The sequence below is a fragment of the Thalassophryne amazonica genome, chromosome 13 (assembly GCF_902500255.1).
Source record: "Thalassophryne amazonica chromosome 13, fThaAma1.1, whole genome shotgun sequence".
In the NCBI taxonomy this organism is placed as follows: Eukaryota; Metazoa; Chordata; class Actinopteri; order Batrachoidiformes; family Batrachoididae; genus Thalassophryne; species Thalassophryne amazonica.
The window spans coordinates 18,626,094-18,642,389 of record NC_047115.1 but is presented as its reverse complement, the minus strand read 5'-3'; the positions used below and the strand labels follow the sequence as shown (position 1 = coordinate 18,642,389).

The 16,296-nt window shown below is 41.4% G+C and overlaps 1 protein-coding gene across 3 annotated transcripts; it reads left to right on the top strand.

Moving 5' to 3' along the window:
- The first annotated feature begins 248 nt into the window (after positions 1-248).
- On the top strand, positions 249-14,714 carry LOC117523683 (zinc finger protein 22-like). 3 transcript variants are annotated; one of them, XM_034185271.1, is made up of 3 exons: positions 12,717-12,758; positions 12,992-13,063; positions 13,207-14,714. In XM_034185271.1, the coding sequence occupies exons 2-3, from the start codon at positions 13,015-13,017 to the stop codon at positions 14,067-14,069; spliced, it is 912 nt and encodes a 303-aa protein (XP_034041162.1). In that variant the 5' UTR covers positions 12,717-12,758; positions 12,992-13,014; the 3' UTR covers positions 14,070-14,714. The 3 variants fall into 3 exon arrangements, with proteins under 3 accessions (XP_034041160.1, XP_034041161.1, XP_034041162.1); XM_034185269.1 differs by lacking the exons at positions 12,717-12,758; positions 12,992-13,063; positions 13,207-14,714 and adding exons at positions 249-535; positions 5,372-7,068; XM_034185270.1 differs by lacking the exons at positions 12,717-12,758; positions 12,992-13,063 and adding an exon at positions 253-535.
- Positions 14,715-16,296: the final 1,582 nt, after the last annotated feature.

The window sequence follows — 16,296 nt, the reverse complement described above, 5'->3', positions numbered from 1 at the left end:
ATTCAAATTTTGATGAATAAATCTTATTTTGCTCAACATTAAGCCTGTTTAGTTTAATTTGCTTAGATTATATGTAGTTATTTTGATATTTACATCTGAAATGTTTTTTTTTTTGAAGCAGGATTAATAGGATCAATGACACTCCAGCCCAGTAGGTGGCGGCAAAATACCTTTTTGGTGGATATCGCCCGCCCTCCATCAGGGGGCGCTGGTACATTTTGGAGATGAGCTGGTTCAGGCTCCATCCTGTTTTCTGTAATTAGCTTCCCTTTTTTTTTCCTTCCAGAATATTTTCTGAATACATCATTCGTTATTTATGTTAACTCTGCGTCTATAATGTCTGGGACGGAAGGGCTCAGACTGCTGGTTACCGAGCGGCTAACGGCGGCTGCAGAGGAAATCTTTGGACTGTTTGTGAAAACAATCTCGGAGTATCAAGTGGAAGTAATACGCAGCAAGTCCGAAGTCACCCAGTTAAAACGACAGCTCGCGCAGCTGACCGTCCTAAAACCCACCGTCAAACTCAACAGAGCAGGTCAGTGGAGCAACGACGAAAAACAAAAAAAATGTCTTTATAAAGAGACTAACCGTACCGGGTCGTCGCTGTAGTACCGTAACAAGTGATGTAACAACGAACCTTCAAGCAGAGACGATTTCTGGGATTTCCTTAAGAAAAATAAAAATAATATTAATAATAATAATAAAGGATGCACGTTGCTGTTTGTAACAGTGCTCCATGGTGACATCTGCTGGACAAAACGGGGAAGCGCCTTATTTACTTTACGCATTTCAAAACAAAATTAACGTTATTTTTGAGATGTTATGTTACTAGTCTGTATTTAATATGTAATTTACGATTAAATAGAATTTACGTGTTTAATTCATTCAGTCGTGTAACATTTATTTGGGAGTGACATAACTTCAGTTGTATACTCTATTCAAAAGGAGTGTGTGTGCGCGCACGTGCAAAAAAACAAACATTTCAGACACTTATATTTTATACAGTCTTCAGTTTTCTTGCTCAATCTCTGATCTTTTGATTAATATGTCATAAACCTTGCTGACAAGAGGCCAATAGGAGCACAGGCTCCCCCAGCAACGTAAACCCAAGAATGTTTTGTATTGGATTCAATGTCATTTTTTAAGACTGGCTTCCTGGGCTTCCAGTTTTTGTCAGAATAGGTTACCATTGTGAGACTTGAACCCCTGTGTGATATTGTGTGATTTAACCACTCACGGGGACAGCCTGCCATTGCGCAGCACAAACACAGCAATGCTTCACACGGAAAAATGGTGTACTGTTTTGTTTTTGGCTGCAGTCACCCAATCAGTTGCAAAAAGTGCATTTTTTGGGTTCCCAGTGGAGAAAAGAAGACAAGGCAAATGGGAGAGGTTGTGTCGGTATGTTTTGGTGAGGTTTAATGTGAATAATGATAATTGGGCTCTCCCCAGAAGTAGATTATTGAATCATATGCACTTTCATTTAACCCCTTTATTGCCCACCCTCAAACGAGACTTCGCTGCCCAATTCCTTTCTGGCCTTGGTCTTCTGAGCTTCCAGTTGCTTTTGAAAGTTCACCTCCTTTTCTTGGCGCTCTTTCTTGTGGTCTTCCTTTATTATGTTCAGCTCTTTTTTGGCATAAACTTTAAGACCTTCCAGCTTCTCTTGGATTGAGCTACTTGATCTTTCAGCTCTTTTCCATTGCTGTTCTTCTGCTCTTTCTGCTTCTTTATAATATTTAGCTTCCTAAGCCTGGAGCTCTTTGATGTGTTCTTCTTTCAGGGCTGCCAGCACTTGCTTGAAATGAGCTTTCAGAGCTTCCAGTTCCTTCATTGGGCATTGTTGCTCTTCTGTCATTTTCAGTAACTACTCATGATGAGCATCTGGCTGGTCTTCAGTAGTTGTCATCACTGTGCTAACCTTGATCTTTGCAGGTTTCAAATGCTGTACAGCGTGACGTTGAATATCCAGATGCTCCTTTCGTGGTGTTTCTACCATTAGTCTGTTCTTGCTACGCTTCACTTCATAGCGCTGTGTACAAGGAAGAAAGAAAAACATCATGAAGTGTTTTCATCTGACTTGTCAGTTGCTCTGAAATTAAAACAATTATTGAGGTTGGAATATTAAGGTTGATATGCCTTGTGAAGCACCTTGCAGTGACTTTTGTGATTTGGCAGTTTGGCACTAAGTACAAACTGGGCTCTACCTCCAACCCCACTTTCCAAGAGTTTGTACAGCAGATCCTTGTGCCAAATTGAATCAATTGCTTTTTTAAAATCTACAAAACTGGAGAATAGTTTGCCTTTGTTTTTGTTTATTTGGTTGTCAATCGGGGTGCTGAGGATGAAAATATGGTCTGCTGTACGGTAATTTGTTAAAAAAAAAAATGATTTGGGATTTGCTCAGGGCATTGTTTTCAGTAAAGAAGTGTAGGAGTCTGTGGTTGATTATCATGCAGAAGATTTTCCCAAGGTTACTGTTGACACAGACCCATGGTAGTTATTAGGATCAAGTTTGTCACTGCTTTTCTGGAGTGGCATTATCAGTCGTTGGTTCCAAATATTGGAGAAGATCCTGGAGCTAAGGACAATGTTAAAGAGCTTTAGTATGGCTCAGTTGGAATGTGAAATCTGTGAATTTGATCATTTCATTTAGGATGTTGTCAACACCACAGGCCTTCTTGGCTTCAGTTGGTTTTAGTTTGTCCTGCAGTTCTTTTAGGGTAATGGGGTAATCTAGTGGCTTCTGGTAATCTTTAATGGCTGACTCTAAGCTTTGTAGTTTGACTTGTATGTGTTGTTTCTGTTTATTTTTCTCTATTGGACCAAATATATTGGTGAAGTACCCATACATCTCCATTTTGTATGGGAAGATCTTCATGTTTTTGTTTATTCAGGCTGTTCCAGTTTTCCCAGAATGTATTTGTTTTTTGGACTCTCTCTTTCTCTGTTGCTCTCTGTCTCTCTCTGTATCAGTCTCTCGTTCCCTCTCTCTCTCTCCCAAAAGAAAGCATTACCTTTGCCTTCTGGCTCAGCTGTTTCTTCACCATGAAGGTCTGGTACAGTGTCTGCAAGACCTCCGTCACAGCATCAGTCTTGCGCTCCTGTTGTATTTTATTGTTGCGGATGTTCTTGTTGACTTCCTGTTTTGGGTGGGGTCACACACCAGTGTGAAATTTTCATTCAAGGGCCAGGTTGCTCTGTGAAGAGTGTTCATGCAGGCCAACGTAACGTAAGGCCGTGTTGTTTTTCCTCCGTGTTGACGGTATCTCCACCCCTTTAGACATGGCAGCTCCAACAGGTTATGGGCCCAGAAAGGAGTTTGGAAGCCGATGGAACCGTTTATGTTTTGACAGAAATGAGGAAAAATTATGAGTTGTGGGAAACTAAGTTTTTCGCCCAGTTGTGTTTGCTCAATTTGAAATGCAATATTTTATTGAAGGAACCACCTGCTTTGAGCACTGAGGGTGCGGAGGAGGCGAGCGCAGAGAGCCAGGACAGTGGTGTAACTTCTGCAAGAGTTCCACACACAAGGACGCAAACTGCTGGCCGAGAAGATGAGACAAGGTGAAGCAAGCAGTGGATGAAGAAGACCACGTTCGCTTTCAAGGTGGAGCAGGTGGACGACACCCCGGTTTGCAGAGTGAAGGTTAAGGGTCTCATGGTTGACTCTGGAGCAACAAAGCACATTGTGATAGACTAGCAAAAATCAAGGGTTTCAACTCAAGTTTTAAGCCTCAAAGCCTTGTTTTGGAGTTGGCTAACTGAGTGAGGCCCAGTGGCATTGCGTTGAAGAAGGGCACTGGCAAGATTCGCTTGAGAGACAGCAAGGGTCGAATTGTGGAGATGATGCTGTTGGTTGTGCTATAGGTGTCATCATTTTCACAGGACATCTATTCGGTCAAAGCTGCTAATGGCCAAGGAGCAACAGTCATCTTCAAAGAAGAACAGAACCGGCTCGTCCATAAAAACGGTACGGCTTTTGATATTCATATTCATGACAGACTGTTCTGTCTAAATATCGTTGCAGATGAGATTGATGAATATAGTGCCTGCTATGACACTCAGACGTGGCATGAAATATTTGGTCACTGTAACCATGAAGAGTTGTAGAGCATTAGAGATGGGATGAAAATTAAAGGTAAAACTGACAAGTCTGATCTGAAATGTGAAGTGTGCATAACAGGTAAATTTGCTCTGAGCAGGAGTAGAGAGCCCAATGATGAAGCCAAAGGTGTACTTGATCTTGTACTTACAGATCTGGCTGGACCTTCAGAACCAGCAGCTAAAGATAGTTTCAGATATACCATAGCTTTTACAAATGATTACTCAGGAGCTGTTTTTGCTTATTTCCTGAAAGCTAAGAGTGATACTGTTAAAGGTACAAGGAAGTTTATTACTGATGTTGCACCTTATTGAAAAATCAAATGTATAAGATCAGATAATGGAACAGAGTTTACATCTTCTGAGTTTCACTCACTGCTCTGTAAAAAATGCCATTAGACATGAAACTTCAGGGCCTTATTTACCCCATCAAAATGGGACAGCAGCAAGAACCTGAACAACTGTGTTTGAAATGACACAATACATGTTAATTGAGGGTAATCTAAAGAGTTATGGACTTACGCAGTTCAGACTGCTGCTGTTATCCGTAGTAGATGTTACAACAGACGTGTGGAGCAGACTCCATATTACATGTTATATAACGGCTGAATAGATCGTTGTCATTTGATTGGTGGCTTGTATGTCACGTGACAGATTATTCGTACCATTTGCCATTGTGTTCCACTTACCGTGCAGTAGTGTTATTTATTATGCATTTTTGGTGTATACACGCGCTCACGCTATCGGTGACAGGTTTAGCTTAGAAACAAACATGTGGGGAGCTGCTCATTCTTCTAACACAAAAAATGAATCCAGTACACCGTAAGCCATCTGGAGGCATTCGCATTATTCACTGGGATATCTCCAGGTGGACCATCTCCATAGTGGAACCACTATTGGATGAAGAGCTCAAAAGCACAGTGACTGTCAATCCAGGTGAATGCAGCCTGACACCCACTGGTTGGTTGTTGGTTTCAAAAAAGTTCATGCTTAAATGGGAAAACATCAAGCCTCAGTTACATTTCTTTGTTATAAGGGTTTGATAAGGAAATGTTAGGAAAACCATTTTTATATGTAAATTGGCATCGTAAATATTTTATTTCCTAATATCAGCATCAGTATCATCCACCAAAAAAAAAAAAAAAATCCATATCGGTCAGACAGTTCATAGATCCAGATGTAGTGGGTTGTTTTGCCACTGGCATGCATATTCTATGAGTTCTGCTCGAACTAAAGAGGTCTTTCATGTTTGTCCTTTCTCTAACAGGGACCGAGACAGTCTGTCAGGATCTGTTTCCTTCACAACAGAAAGTCCAGATACCTGTTTTGAAGACTCAGCAGGAAAATATGACTTTTGAGCCTTTAAAGATCAAAGAGGAGCATGTGGAAGTCAGTGCGACGTTCATCCCAGACCCTGAAGCCGACTCTGCTGAGGATGTAAGAGCTGGTCTGATACAGTCAGACTCAACTGATCAGACTCACCACCAGTACTTTCCAGCATTCAGCTCTGTAACTGTGACCCTGAACGACGATCTCGAAGAAGAATGTGATGCAAGAGATGATTCAGGCTCGTCCTGTTCTGGTCAGAGGTCCATCGACACAGATGGTGAGGACATTCAGGAGAACAAAAATTGCCGTTTCTGCGGCGTGCAGTTCGAGCGGGACACGGACCTGATCCGACACATGAATAACAGTCACAACGGGGAGAAGGCCTTTAAATGTCCTAAATGTGGTAAAGTGTTTGGTCGTAGGAACCACCTAACGGGTCATTTCACGATCCACACGGGCGAAAGGCCGCACGGGTGTCACTTATGCGGAATGTCATTTCGCCAGCGTTCAGGTCTTATTGCCCACCTGAGGATACACACAGGAGAAAAACCTTACTATTGCACCACCTGTGGCAAAATGGTTGCCCGTAGCTACCATCTCATACAGTGCGCTAAAATGACACTCAAAGGGGAGAAGTCGTTCCGCTGTGCAGTTTGTGGCAAAATGTTTGTCACCGAGTCACACTTGAGGGTGCATCTGAAGGCTCATGAGAGCAGGAAGGCATTCACCGAAGGGACGCTTTCCCTGGTGGGTCACACAGGCTTTCTGTCCGAAAACCAGTACGGCGTCAGCTCAGAGTAAAGACTCATAATACGCTTACAGAAAGTGGAAGAGGCAATTTAGGAATTTTCAGTCAGTTTCAGAACTTTTCTAGCAACTTTTCTTTTCTTAGCGTGGTAAGTCAGCTGCATTCTGTCTGTACAGCAGTTTGTATTAATGAGCTGAACTAAAGGTGTGTCACCTGATTAACGTGTGAAGTGCAGCTGTAACATTGAGGTCTTGGATGTGTTTGGGTATGGGACTATCGATATTGTCATCTCTAAAAAACAAAACAAAAAAAAAAAAGATCTATAGTTTTGACTTCTGGCATGAAACCCACAACAACTTAAAAAATTGTACCTGATGACATTTAGTGTGTGTGTGTGTGTGTGTGTGTGTGTGTGTGGTGCAAGTGTGTTTACCCTCCCCACCTAGGAGAGCTGCTGTTCATCCTGTGTGCTGTGTGAGTTTCTTTTTTTTCCCAGGTGAGCTTGTTACACATGGCACCATCTGATTGGTTCAGCAATTTAACTTTTAAAAGGAAGACTGAAACTCAAATCAAGGGCTTTGCCTTCTTCCAGCTCCCATCCTGATGCTATGTGCTGATTTTGAAACCTAATTTATGTAATTATTGTAAATCCTTGTTTTTTGGAAAGCAGTCCATATTTTGTCTTAGTGGGGGTGAGAAGCCATTTTGTTTTGTTTTCTTTTGTTTTTACCTGAGGAGTTGTAGGTAAGACTATTTTTATGTTGTTTTATTTGAAATAGGTGGGAAGAAGAGCTGAGAGATTGTTTTGTTTATGTTGTCATTTTTCGTACAGTGAAGCCTTTTTACTATTTTGTGAAAGCATATTAAAGCTGTTATATTTTGGACTGCAGACCTTGTGTTTGGTCATCCTTGGGAGTGGGGAAGAAGGGGAGTTGCGTTGTGGTTCACCCCTAGGCCAAGGTGTACCACTCAAAATATTGTTTCTGGGAAGGAAAGTCCAGTTGCTTTCAGTTAAACTTGTAGATATTTTCTACCTGAATGACTGACTGAGAACCTTCATCAACACAAGAAACATTTCCAATCCAGCTTCAGTGTACCATGGCCCTACACAAAATGTATTGTGGCCATCCCAGGGTGGCAGCTATAGCCAGAGAGGGGACAGGAATGATTACTCAAAGGGTTCAACATTTAAAAATGCTCCAATCATATTGAAGGGTTTACAGCATTATTTGTCTTATCATAAAGATTACGAAAAGGTATAGTTTGGATTATCTGTGATTGAATGTTAGGGAGTTACAGGGTAAAAACAGCAAAAATTGTGACAAATATCAATTTCAGTTTGTATAGGGGTCAAAAGTTTGGTAACAAGTGATGCAAATTTTGTGCAATCCTTCAGTGACTCCTAACTGGCTGTAGTTGCTACCCTGAACTGACCACCATACGTTTAGTGTAGGCTGGTACACTGAGGCTGGATTGTCGTATTTGGTACCCTTAAGTGCTACCAATTCAGTCAAAATTGAGTGCTGGCTCATGGGTCACCAACCCTGCTTCTAGAGATCACCTGCCCTTTAAATCAAGAGCAGAGAAACACCAGACTTGATCAATTAGCTGCAGTTGCAGCAGGTATACGTGGAAAACATGCAGGGTTGGTGACTTCCAGGAGCACAGTTGGTGACCTCCCCAACAGGTAGTCGGTCACAGAAAAAGTAGGTCAAGGGTCAGCGGGCTTAGAACTCTCACGAGAAAGTTGTGAGATAAACCGATGTCACAAATGTGAGTCTGTAACATTTTGGTGTCGGGTCATTTAATCCAGGAAAAGTAGGTCAAGGTTGTGTGTTGATCTTGTATCCCAAATATCTTGAACCTGCGATGATTTGGTTTTGGAGTCGTTGCACAGCAAAGGCCACACGTGCACACAAGGATGGAGCCAATTACCTCACTCTGGTGTAAACCAGGGATTGGTTCTCAGTCCTGCCCTCAAGGACGCATGAACCTGCACATTTTCCATCTGTCCCTGCTCTGTCAGAAGCTGATTTGCTAATTCAGGTGTCTGTCATTTCTTTAAATGGAACTTTATACTTCACAGGAGCCACATTGTGGCATTTATAAATTATGATTTAAATGTCTTAGCCTTTCAGCTAATCTCTCTCTTGCTCTCTCTTTCTGCTTTTCAATTCAATTTCATTGGAGCTTTATTGATATGGGAAAGAGGTTTACATTGTCAAACCAAATGTTGCATAGAGCAAAAAATAATAAGATGTACATACACTTAATATTATACAGTAAATAAATGTGTAAACGAGATATGGGATTGAAATAATAGTAAAAATTGTGGTTTTTGGTGTAAAAATAAATAAATAAATAAATATACTATCCTATAGAATGTGTTATATTTAACACAGATAAAGTGACATAGCAGTTTAATCTCCTGTTTTGGGTTTAAGGTGCTTTATGTCTGTTGCTCCTTCTTGTGTTGCAGCAGCACGCTGCTGTGTTTGCACATTATTGTGCTTCACCCAACAGATAGGAAATTTTTTTTGGTGTTAGTCATGCTCTCAGTCTTTTTGGGTATTTGTGATCTGTGGGAAGTACGTGTCTCTGATGTCTTGGTGCTAGTGATTAGGATGTGCAGCTCGGTCTCCACCTCATGTTGTGAGCAGTAGGTGCACAGTCTGTCTTCTCTGGGGAGCCAGGTCTGCCTGTGGCAGCCTTTCTCCATGGTGAGGCTGTGCTCACTGAGTCTGTACATGGTCAAGGATTTCCTGAGCTTTGGGTTAGTCACAGTGCTCAGGTATTCTGCCATGGAGTACTGTCTGTTTTGGGCCAAATAGCATTCCAGTTAACTCTGTTTTTTGATTGATTATTTTTTTCCAATGTGTCACATAGTTTTTTGTTTTCTTATAATTTCGTTTAGTCTAACAGGGTTTGTGTTTGGTGGCTGTGCTTGTGTTTGTGGAGCTAGTTCCAGAACCAGCTGGCTGATGGGGCATCTCTCTACAGTCTCTCTATAGATCAGGGCTTTGTTATGGAGCGTATTGGGGTCTTTATTTTTAACAGTGGTGGGTACAGCTAACCAAAAAAATTAGCTTTGATAACAAATATTCAGCTAACTGAAATGTTATCTTTTATCAAGCTAAACCGATAAACCACCCAAAAATTTATCGGAAGCTACAGATAACCGATAAATTCCAGTATTGTCTCCAGTACACTTGCAACTACTAACAAGCTGATTTTGAGTTTTAACACCGCGATTGCTTCTGGGAGCATCAAAGGCGACAACAGACCCAAAAAATGAGTCAGCACTTCTGTTTTTGAGCGCCCAGCAAAGCAGTTGAGAGGAACAGTGAAGCTCATCTCTGTACTCAATAACAGCGTTGCCGTCAGGCGGAGGGCTTGGAAAATAAAGCAGAAAAAGTTAAAATACAACATATCATATAATGTTTTTTTTTTTTTTGTTTTGTTTTTTGTTTTTTTTACTTTGATGTCTCCCATCGAGAGTTTTTGTAAAAATAAGAAATGTAAATATAGTTTGAAAAATAAAAGCTTCTGTTTACGTTTTGCTTCTGGAAACACGAGTCCAACATGTGGTTTTTGAACGTACATGTGTGAGAACATAAATCCTGCGCTCTGAACTTCTACACTGTGTGGTTTTGTCGTACAGTTTGAGCTGGAGCCAAGTACAGTGATTGAAAATATTGTACATTGTCTGCCTAGCTTTAGGGCAAATACTGCCATGAACACTACTGGCCAGTAGATGGCGTGAAAACTTGCCAAGACAAAATTCCAGATAATCTGTCTGCTACGTTTACGATGCATGGAATTTAATAAACACAAACACAATAACGTCTATAAACTCAGAGAATATATTCACGAGAGTTTTAGGCACAATATACAAAGAGTTTAATGCTGTTTTCCGTGTGGAGCCTGATCAGACCGTCCCAAATGATATTTTCACTTTATAAACCTTAGACGTGACGGTAATTTAAATAACTTGTCCGAAATTAGTTTGGTTAAAATTTTAACCATAAGTTAAACCTGTATGCCTCTGGATGACTTGGGTGCTATTGCCAGCGTATCAGTATGGGGTTAAAAGAAATTTTTCTTTTTTTTTTTCTTTTTTGTGACCAGTTTTCCTTTGTCTGCAGAGGATAGAGCGGTTTCTTCTGGAACCAGTTCTCCTCTGTTTATGGAGGGTAGAACTACACATCTGCTACAAAACATTTGATAGGTGCTCAACTGATTTTAAATTTTATAAATGTTTATAGCTGTTCAGCTTTGTTTACCACATACGTTAGTGGTCTAAAAATTATCGGACCAAAACTTATCAGAAGATAATTACTCCGATAATGGTTTTCAGAGTTATCTGAAAAGCTAATCCGATAATGAAAACATTATCTACGATAATTAGCAGTTAGGGGATTCGTGGAACTGTGCCCACCACTGATTTTTAAGGTGGTCATAAAATTGAATTGTTCTCTTTTCAACTTTAATAATTAGCGGGTATCATCCTAATTCCGGACACAGAGGATGAATTTGCAGAATTCTGCATGCAGAGTCTCAATTTGGTATTTGTGCCATTTTGCAAAATCTTGGTTGGCGAGCAGGCCCCAGACCTTACAACCATAAAGAGAAACGGGTTCTATGACGGAGTCCAATATGTTAAGCCACATTTGATTTGGGGTGTCGACTTTATTTTTGATGGCATAAAAAACCCTTCCTGCCTTGTCTCTCACATCATTTACAGCTTTGGGAGAAATTGCCTGTGGTGCTGATGTTTGTTCCGAAGTAGGTGTAGTTTTTTGTGTGTGTTCTAAGGCCATCTTATCCAAGAAGAAATTTATATTTGTGTAACTGGAGGCGTCCTTTTTGGAATATCGTATTTTTTTTGTCTTGATTAGATTCACTGTCAGGGCAGTTTGGGAGAAATTGTCTAGAAGGTCAAGTTGTTGTTGTAGCCCTTCTTTGGTTGGAGACAAATAACAGGTCATCTGTGAAAAACAGGCATTTGATTTCTGTGTCTAGAGTGATGCAGACTGTTCTAATGCTTTGGCCAAGTCATTGATCTATATGTTGAAGAGGGTTTTGGGCTCAAACTGAATTCCTGTCTAACCCCCCTGCTTTGGGGAAATAAGTCTGTGTTTTTTGTCAATTTGTATGGCGCACTTGTTGTTTTTGTACATTGACTGTCTGTCTGTCTGTCTCCCCGTCTCCCCCCTCTCTCTTGTTCTCTCTGTCTTTCTCTGTCTCAAAAGAAAGCATTACCTTTGCCTTCTGGCTCAGCTGTTTCTTCATCACAATGGTCTGGTACAGCCAGGGTTGAAAGTAAGATTAGATTCTGGCAGGAACTGTGCTACTCAAAAAAATGAAAACCTGGCTTAGCGCCGCTACGTTGGAATTTACCCCGGTAGATGAGAGGGTGGCCTCCCTGCACCTTCGGTTGGCGGGGGGGACTCTGACTGTTGTTTGTGCGTATGCACCAAACTGCAGTTTGGAGTATTCAGCCTTCTTGAGTCCCTGAATGGAGTCCTGTATGGGGCTCCATTACTGTGTGGGGGACTCCATTGTCTTACCCTTAAAAAAAACAAACAAACTGCAATTTCCCATTCAAAAATCATATACACGAGGAATAATTTGTAATATTGCATTAACAAGCACAAATGAATCTGAACTACTTTTTAAAGAGTTTAATGTAAAAACTATTTACAATTTAATTTAGAGCTGCTTGTTGTAGGTGGCAGTGGCTGTTTTTGCAGATTGAAATATTTTAATTTTAATATACAGTAGTGTTGAGAATAATAGTAGTGCTATGTGACTAAAAAGATTAATCCAGGTTTTGAGTATATTTCTTATTGTTACATGGGGAAACAAGGTACCAGTAGATTCTCACAAATCCAACAAGACCAAGCATTTGTGATATGCACACTCTTAAGGCTATGAAATTGGGCTATTAGTAAAAAAAAAAAAAAAAAAAAAAAGTAGAAAAGGGGGTGTTCACAATAGCATCTGCTGTTGATGCTACAAACTCAAAACTATTATGTTCAAACTGCTTTTTTAGCAATCCTGGCAGACCAATTTTTAGGGGGGAGTATTCAGTCAGTGACGCCGGCTTACTTTCACCCCTAGGTACAGCGTCTGCAAGACCTCTGTCACAGCACCAATCTTGCGCTCCATTTTAGCCTGACCTGTGAGCAAGTCCCTGAGATAGTTGAACTAGGGTGACCAAACGTCCAGTTTTACCAGCACATGTCCTGTGCTGGCCATTCTGGCTTTATTTTAGAAAGTGATGAAAATGTCCTGGTTTTCATTGTTTTTTGTCTTTGACCATGTTTGAGTTAACTTCGAGTATCATTTGAGTATCTCATTGCTGGGCCAAGTGTCCTTGTTTTCAGTAATCAAAATATGGTCATCCTTGTTGAATAAGCCCACAGAACTAAACTATTTACCATGAAAATATTTATCAAACTTGCTAGGCAGCTGAGACTGGTTTAGAGCCTCATTTCAACAGTGGAAGAGCTTCCAGAAATGGCTGTCAGATTTGGGAGTTGGAGTTGAAAAAGAAAAATCCCACATCACTCAGGTTTGCAAACTATTATGAATAAACATGTATTTTACTTGAATATGTTGGACTGAATCTGATGTGTGTATGGTCAAGCTCAACCGATATATTGGTTGGCCAGTAATATTGCCTGGTACAAGCCTCTCATGAACATACTGTATCTGCGTTAAGATTGCCCATATGAAAACTTTCTTTTTATCAAATAAAGCATTGTAGCTGTTGAAAATGATGTCATTATATTGTTTGTCCAGCAGATGGAACTCTGGTATTATTTACAATGCTGCCAAGCATGGTTGGAACCCCATCACCCCTTGGTCACATTAGCTGTAAGAGACAGGGGTAAAGTGACCATATCAGTCATACAGTTCATAGATCCAGATGTAGTGGGTTGTTTGTCATTGCCAGGCATATTTTATGAGTTCTGCTCTAATTACAAAGGTCTTTCATCTTTATGTCCTTTGTCTTACAGGGACCAAGACAGTCTCTCAGGATGTGTTTCCTTCACAACAGAAAGTCCAGATATCTGTTTTGAAGATGCAGCAGGAAAATGGGACTTTTGAGCCTTTAAAGATCAAAGAGGAGCATGTGGAAGTCAGTGCGACGTTCATCCCAGACCCTGAAGCCGACTCTGCTGAGGATGTAAAAGCTGGTCTGATACAGTCAGACTCAACTGGTCTGACTCACCACCAGCACTTTCCAGCATTCAGCTCTGTAACTGTGACCTTGAATGGTGATCTCGAAGAAGAATGTGATGCTAGAGATGATTCAAGCTCGTCCTGTTCTGGTCAGAGGTCCATCGACACAGATGGTGAGGACATTCAGGAGAAAAAAATTTGCCGTTTCTGCTGCATGCAGTTTCACCGGGACACGGACCTGATCCGACACATGAACGACAGTCACAACGGGGAGAAGGCCTTTAAATGTCCTAAATGTGGCAAAGTGTTTGGTCGTAGGAACCACCTAACAGGTCATTTCACGATCCACACAGGCGAAAGGCCGCACAGGTGTCACTTCTGCGGGATGTCATTTCGCCAGCGTTCGGGTCTTATTACCCACCTGAGAATACACACAGGAGAAAAACCTTACTATTGCACCACCTGTGGCAAAATGGTTGCCCGTAGCTACCATCTCATACGATGCGCTAAAATGACACTCAAAGGGGAGAAGTCGTTCCGCTGTGCGGTTTGTGGTAAAAAGTTTGTCACCGAGTCACACTTGAGGGTGCATCTGAAGGCTCATGAGAGCAGGAAGGCGTTCACCGAAGGGACGCTTTCCCTGGTGGGTCACACAGGCTTTCTGTCCGAAAACCAGTATGGCGTCAGCTCAGAGTAAAGACTCATGGCTGAAGATGCATACGCTTACAGAAAGTGGAAGAGGCAATTTAGGAATTTTCACTTAGTTTCAGAACTTCTCGAGCAACCTTTTTTTATTTTTACTTTTTTAGAGTGGTAAGTGAGCTGCGTTCTGTCTGTACAGCAGTTTGTATTCATGAGCTGAACTCAAGGTGTGTCACCTGATTAACGTTTGAAGTTGGATGTGTTTGGGTACGGGTCCATCAATATTGCCATCTCTAAAAGAACGATCGATAATTATGACTTCTGGCATGAAACCCACAACAAAAAATATACCTGATGTTATAACCCTGGAGTCATATTTAGTATGTGTGGTGCAAGTGTGTTTACCCTCCCTACCTAGGTGAGGTGCTGTTCATCCTGTGTGCTGTGAGTTTCTTTTTTTCCAGGTGAGCTTGTTACAGATGGCACCGTCTGATTGGTTCAACAACTCCACTTTAAAAGGAAGACCGAAACGTACGTCAAGCGCTTTGCCTGCTCCCAATCTGATGCCGTGTGCTGATTTTGAAACCTAATTTCTGCAGTTATTGCAAATCCTTGTTGTTTATGTTGGCCTTTATCGCACCCTGAAGCCTTTTTCTTTTTTTTGTGAAAGCATATTAAAGCTGTTATATTTTGGACTGCAGACCTCGTGGTTGGTCATCCTTGGGAGTGGGGAGCGAGTGGTTCACCCCTAGACCAGGGTATAACACTCAAAATATTGTTTACTGATTAGTTTCTACCTGAATGACTGAGAACCTTCATCAACACAAGAAACATTTCCAATCCAGCCTCAGTGTACCATGGTCCTACACAAAATGTAGGATGTGTTACTTTTCAATGATGGGCCAAAGGATCCAGAAACAGGTGCTACTGGAGCAGCTTTTGTAGTCCAAGGCTGGAATATTAAGTCATACAAGAGAACACACTTTTCCTGAGTATATTTCCAGTGGAGTTATAGACTATTCCAATGGCAGTCCAGTGGGTGTCACAGATTTATCTTCGGAAAGTGTTGGTGTGCAGTGACTCTGTATCAGCTATCAATAGTATTGGGACAGGATCATCCGGGAGTCGGCAAGACCTTATTTATGACATTCTTTTGGCAATCAGGGATGTGGCAAGGAAAAGCATTGAGATAACGATGTGGGTTCCAGCACATGTAGGTATCCCAACAAATGAGAGGGTGGAGCTGTGACAAAGGAAAACAGATGTCAGTGCCAATCTTTCCAAAGCTGAGGCCAAGTGTACTGTATGGAGAGAAATTAACCTACAGTGGCAAAAATGCTGGGATCAGGAGACTAAGGGTAGCCACTTGGGAAATAGTTGTAGAAGAAAAGGAAGGAGGAAGTCACTCTTGCTTTACTGAAAATTGGACATTCTTGAATAGTAGAGAAGCTTGAATCTTCGACTGGACTGGGTTGCTTGATGCGAGGACGTTTCACTTCTAATCACAGAAGCTTCCTCAGCTAAATTTCTTATTCTTCTCTACAAGAGTCAAGACAGAAGTCAGACTACTAGAGCAAGAAATTTAGTTGAGGAAGCTGCTATGATTGGAAGCGAAACGTCCTCATGTCAAGCAACCTAGTCCAGTCGAAGATTCAAGCTTCTCTACTATGGAAACCACATGGACAACTGAGAGCCTTCACAGAAACATTCTTGAATAGTACTCTCCTCCTCTTAGGGCAGGGGTAGGCAACCTGTTCCAGAAAGAGCCATGAGGGTGCAGGTTTTCTTTGCAGCCGCTGACTCCACCAGGTGATTTCACTCATTAACTGATTCCATCTGCTCAAAGTGATATTAATCAGTAAAATCACCTGGTGGAGTCAGCGGCTGCAAAGAAAACCTGCACCCTCATGGCTCTTTCTGGAACAGGTTGCCTACCCCTGTCCTAAGAGGAGGAGAGTACTATTCAAGAATGTTTCTGTGAAGGCTCTCAGTTGTCCATGTGGTTTCCATAGTAGAGAAGCTTGAATCTTCGACTGGACTAGGTTGCTTGACATGAGGACGTTTCGCTTCTAATCATAGCAGCTTCCTCAACTAAATTTCTTGCTCTAGTAGTCTGACTTCTGTCTTGACTCTTGTAGAGAAGAATAAGAAATTTAGCTGAGGAAGCTTCTGTGATTAGAAGTGAAACGTCCTCGCATCAAGCAACCCAGTCCAGTCGAAGATTCAAGCTTCTCTACTATTCAAGAATGTCCAATTTTCAGTAAAGCAAGAGTGACTTCCTC

Excerpts from the sequence above, each read along its gene's own strand:
- LOC117523683 (XM_034185270.1), top strand. The coding sequence starts at position 337 with ATGTCTGGGACGGAAGGGCTCAGACTGCTGGTTACCGAGCGGCTAACG. Across the intron at positions 536-13,206 it reads CGTCAAACTCAACAGAGCAG|GGACCAAGACAGTCTCTCAG; the intron begins GTCAGTGGAGCA and ends TTTGTCTTACAG.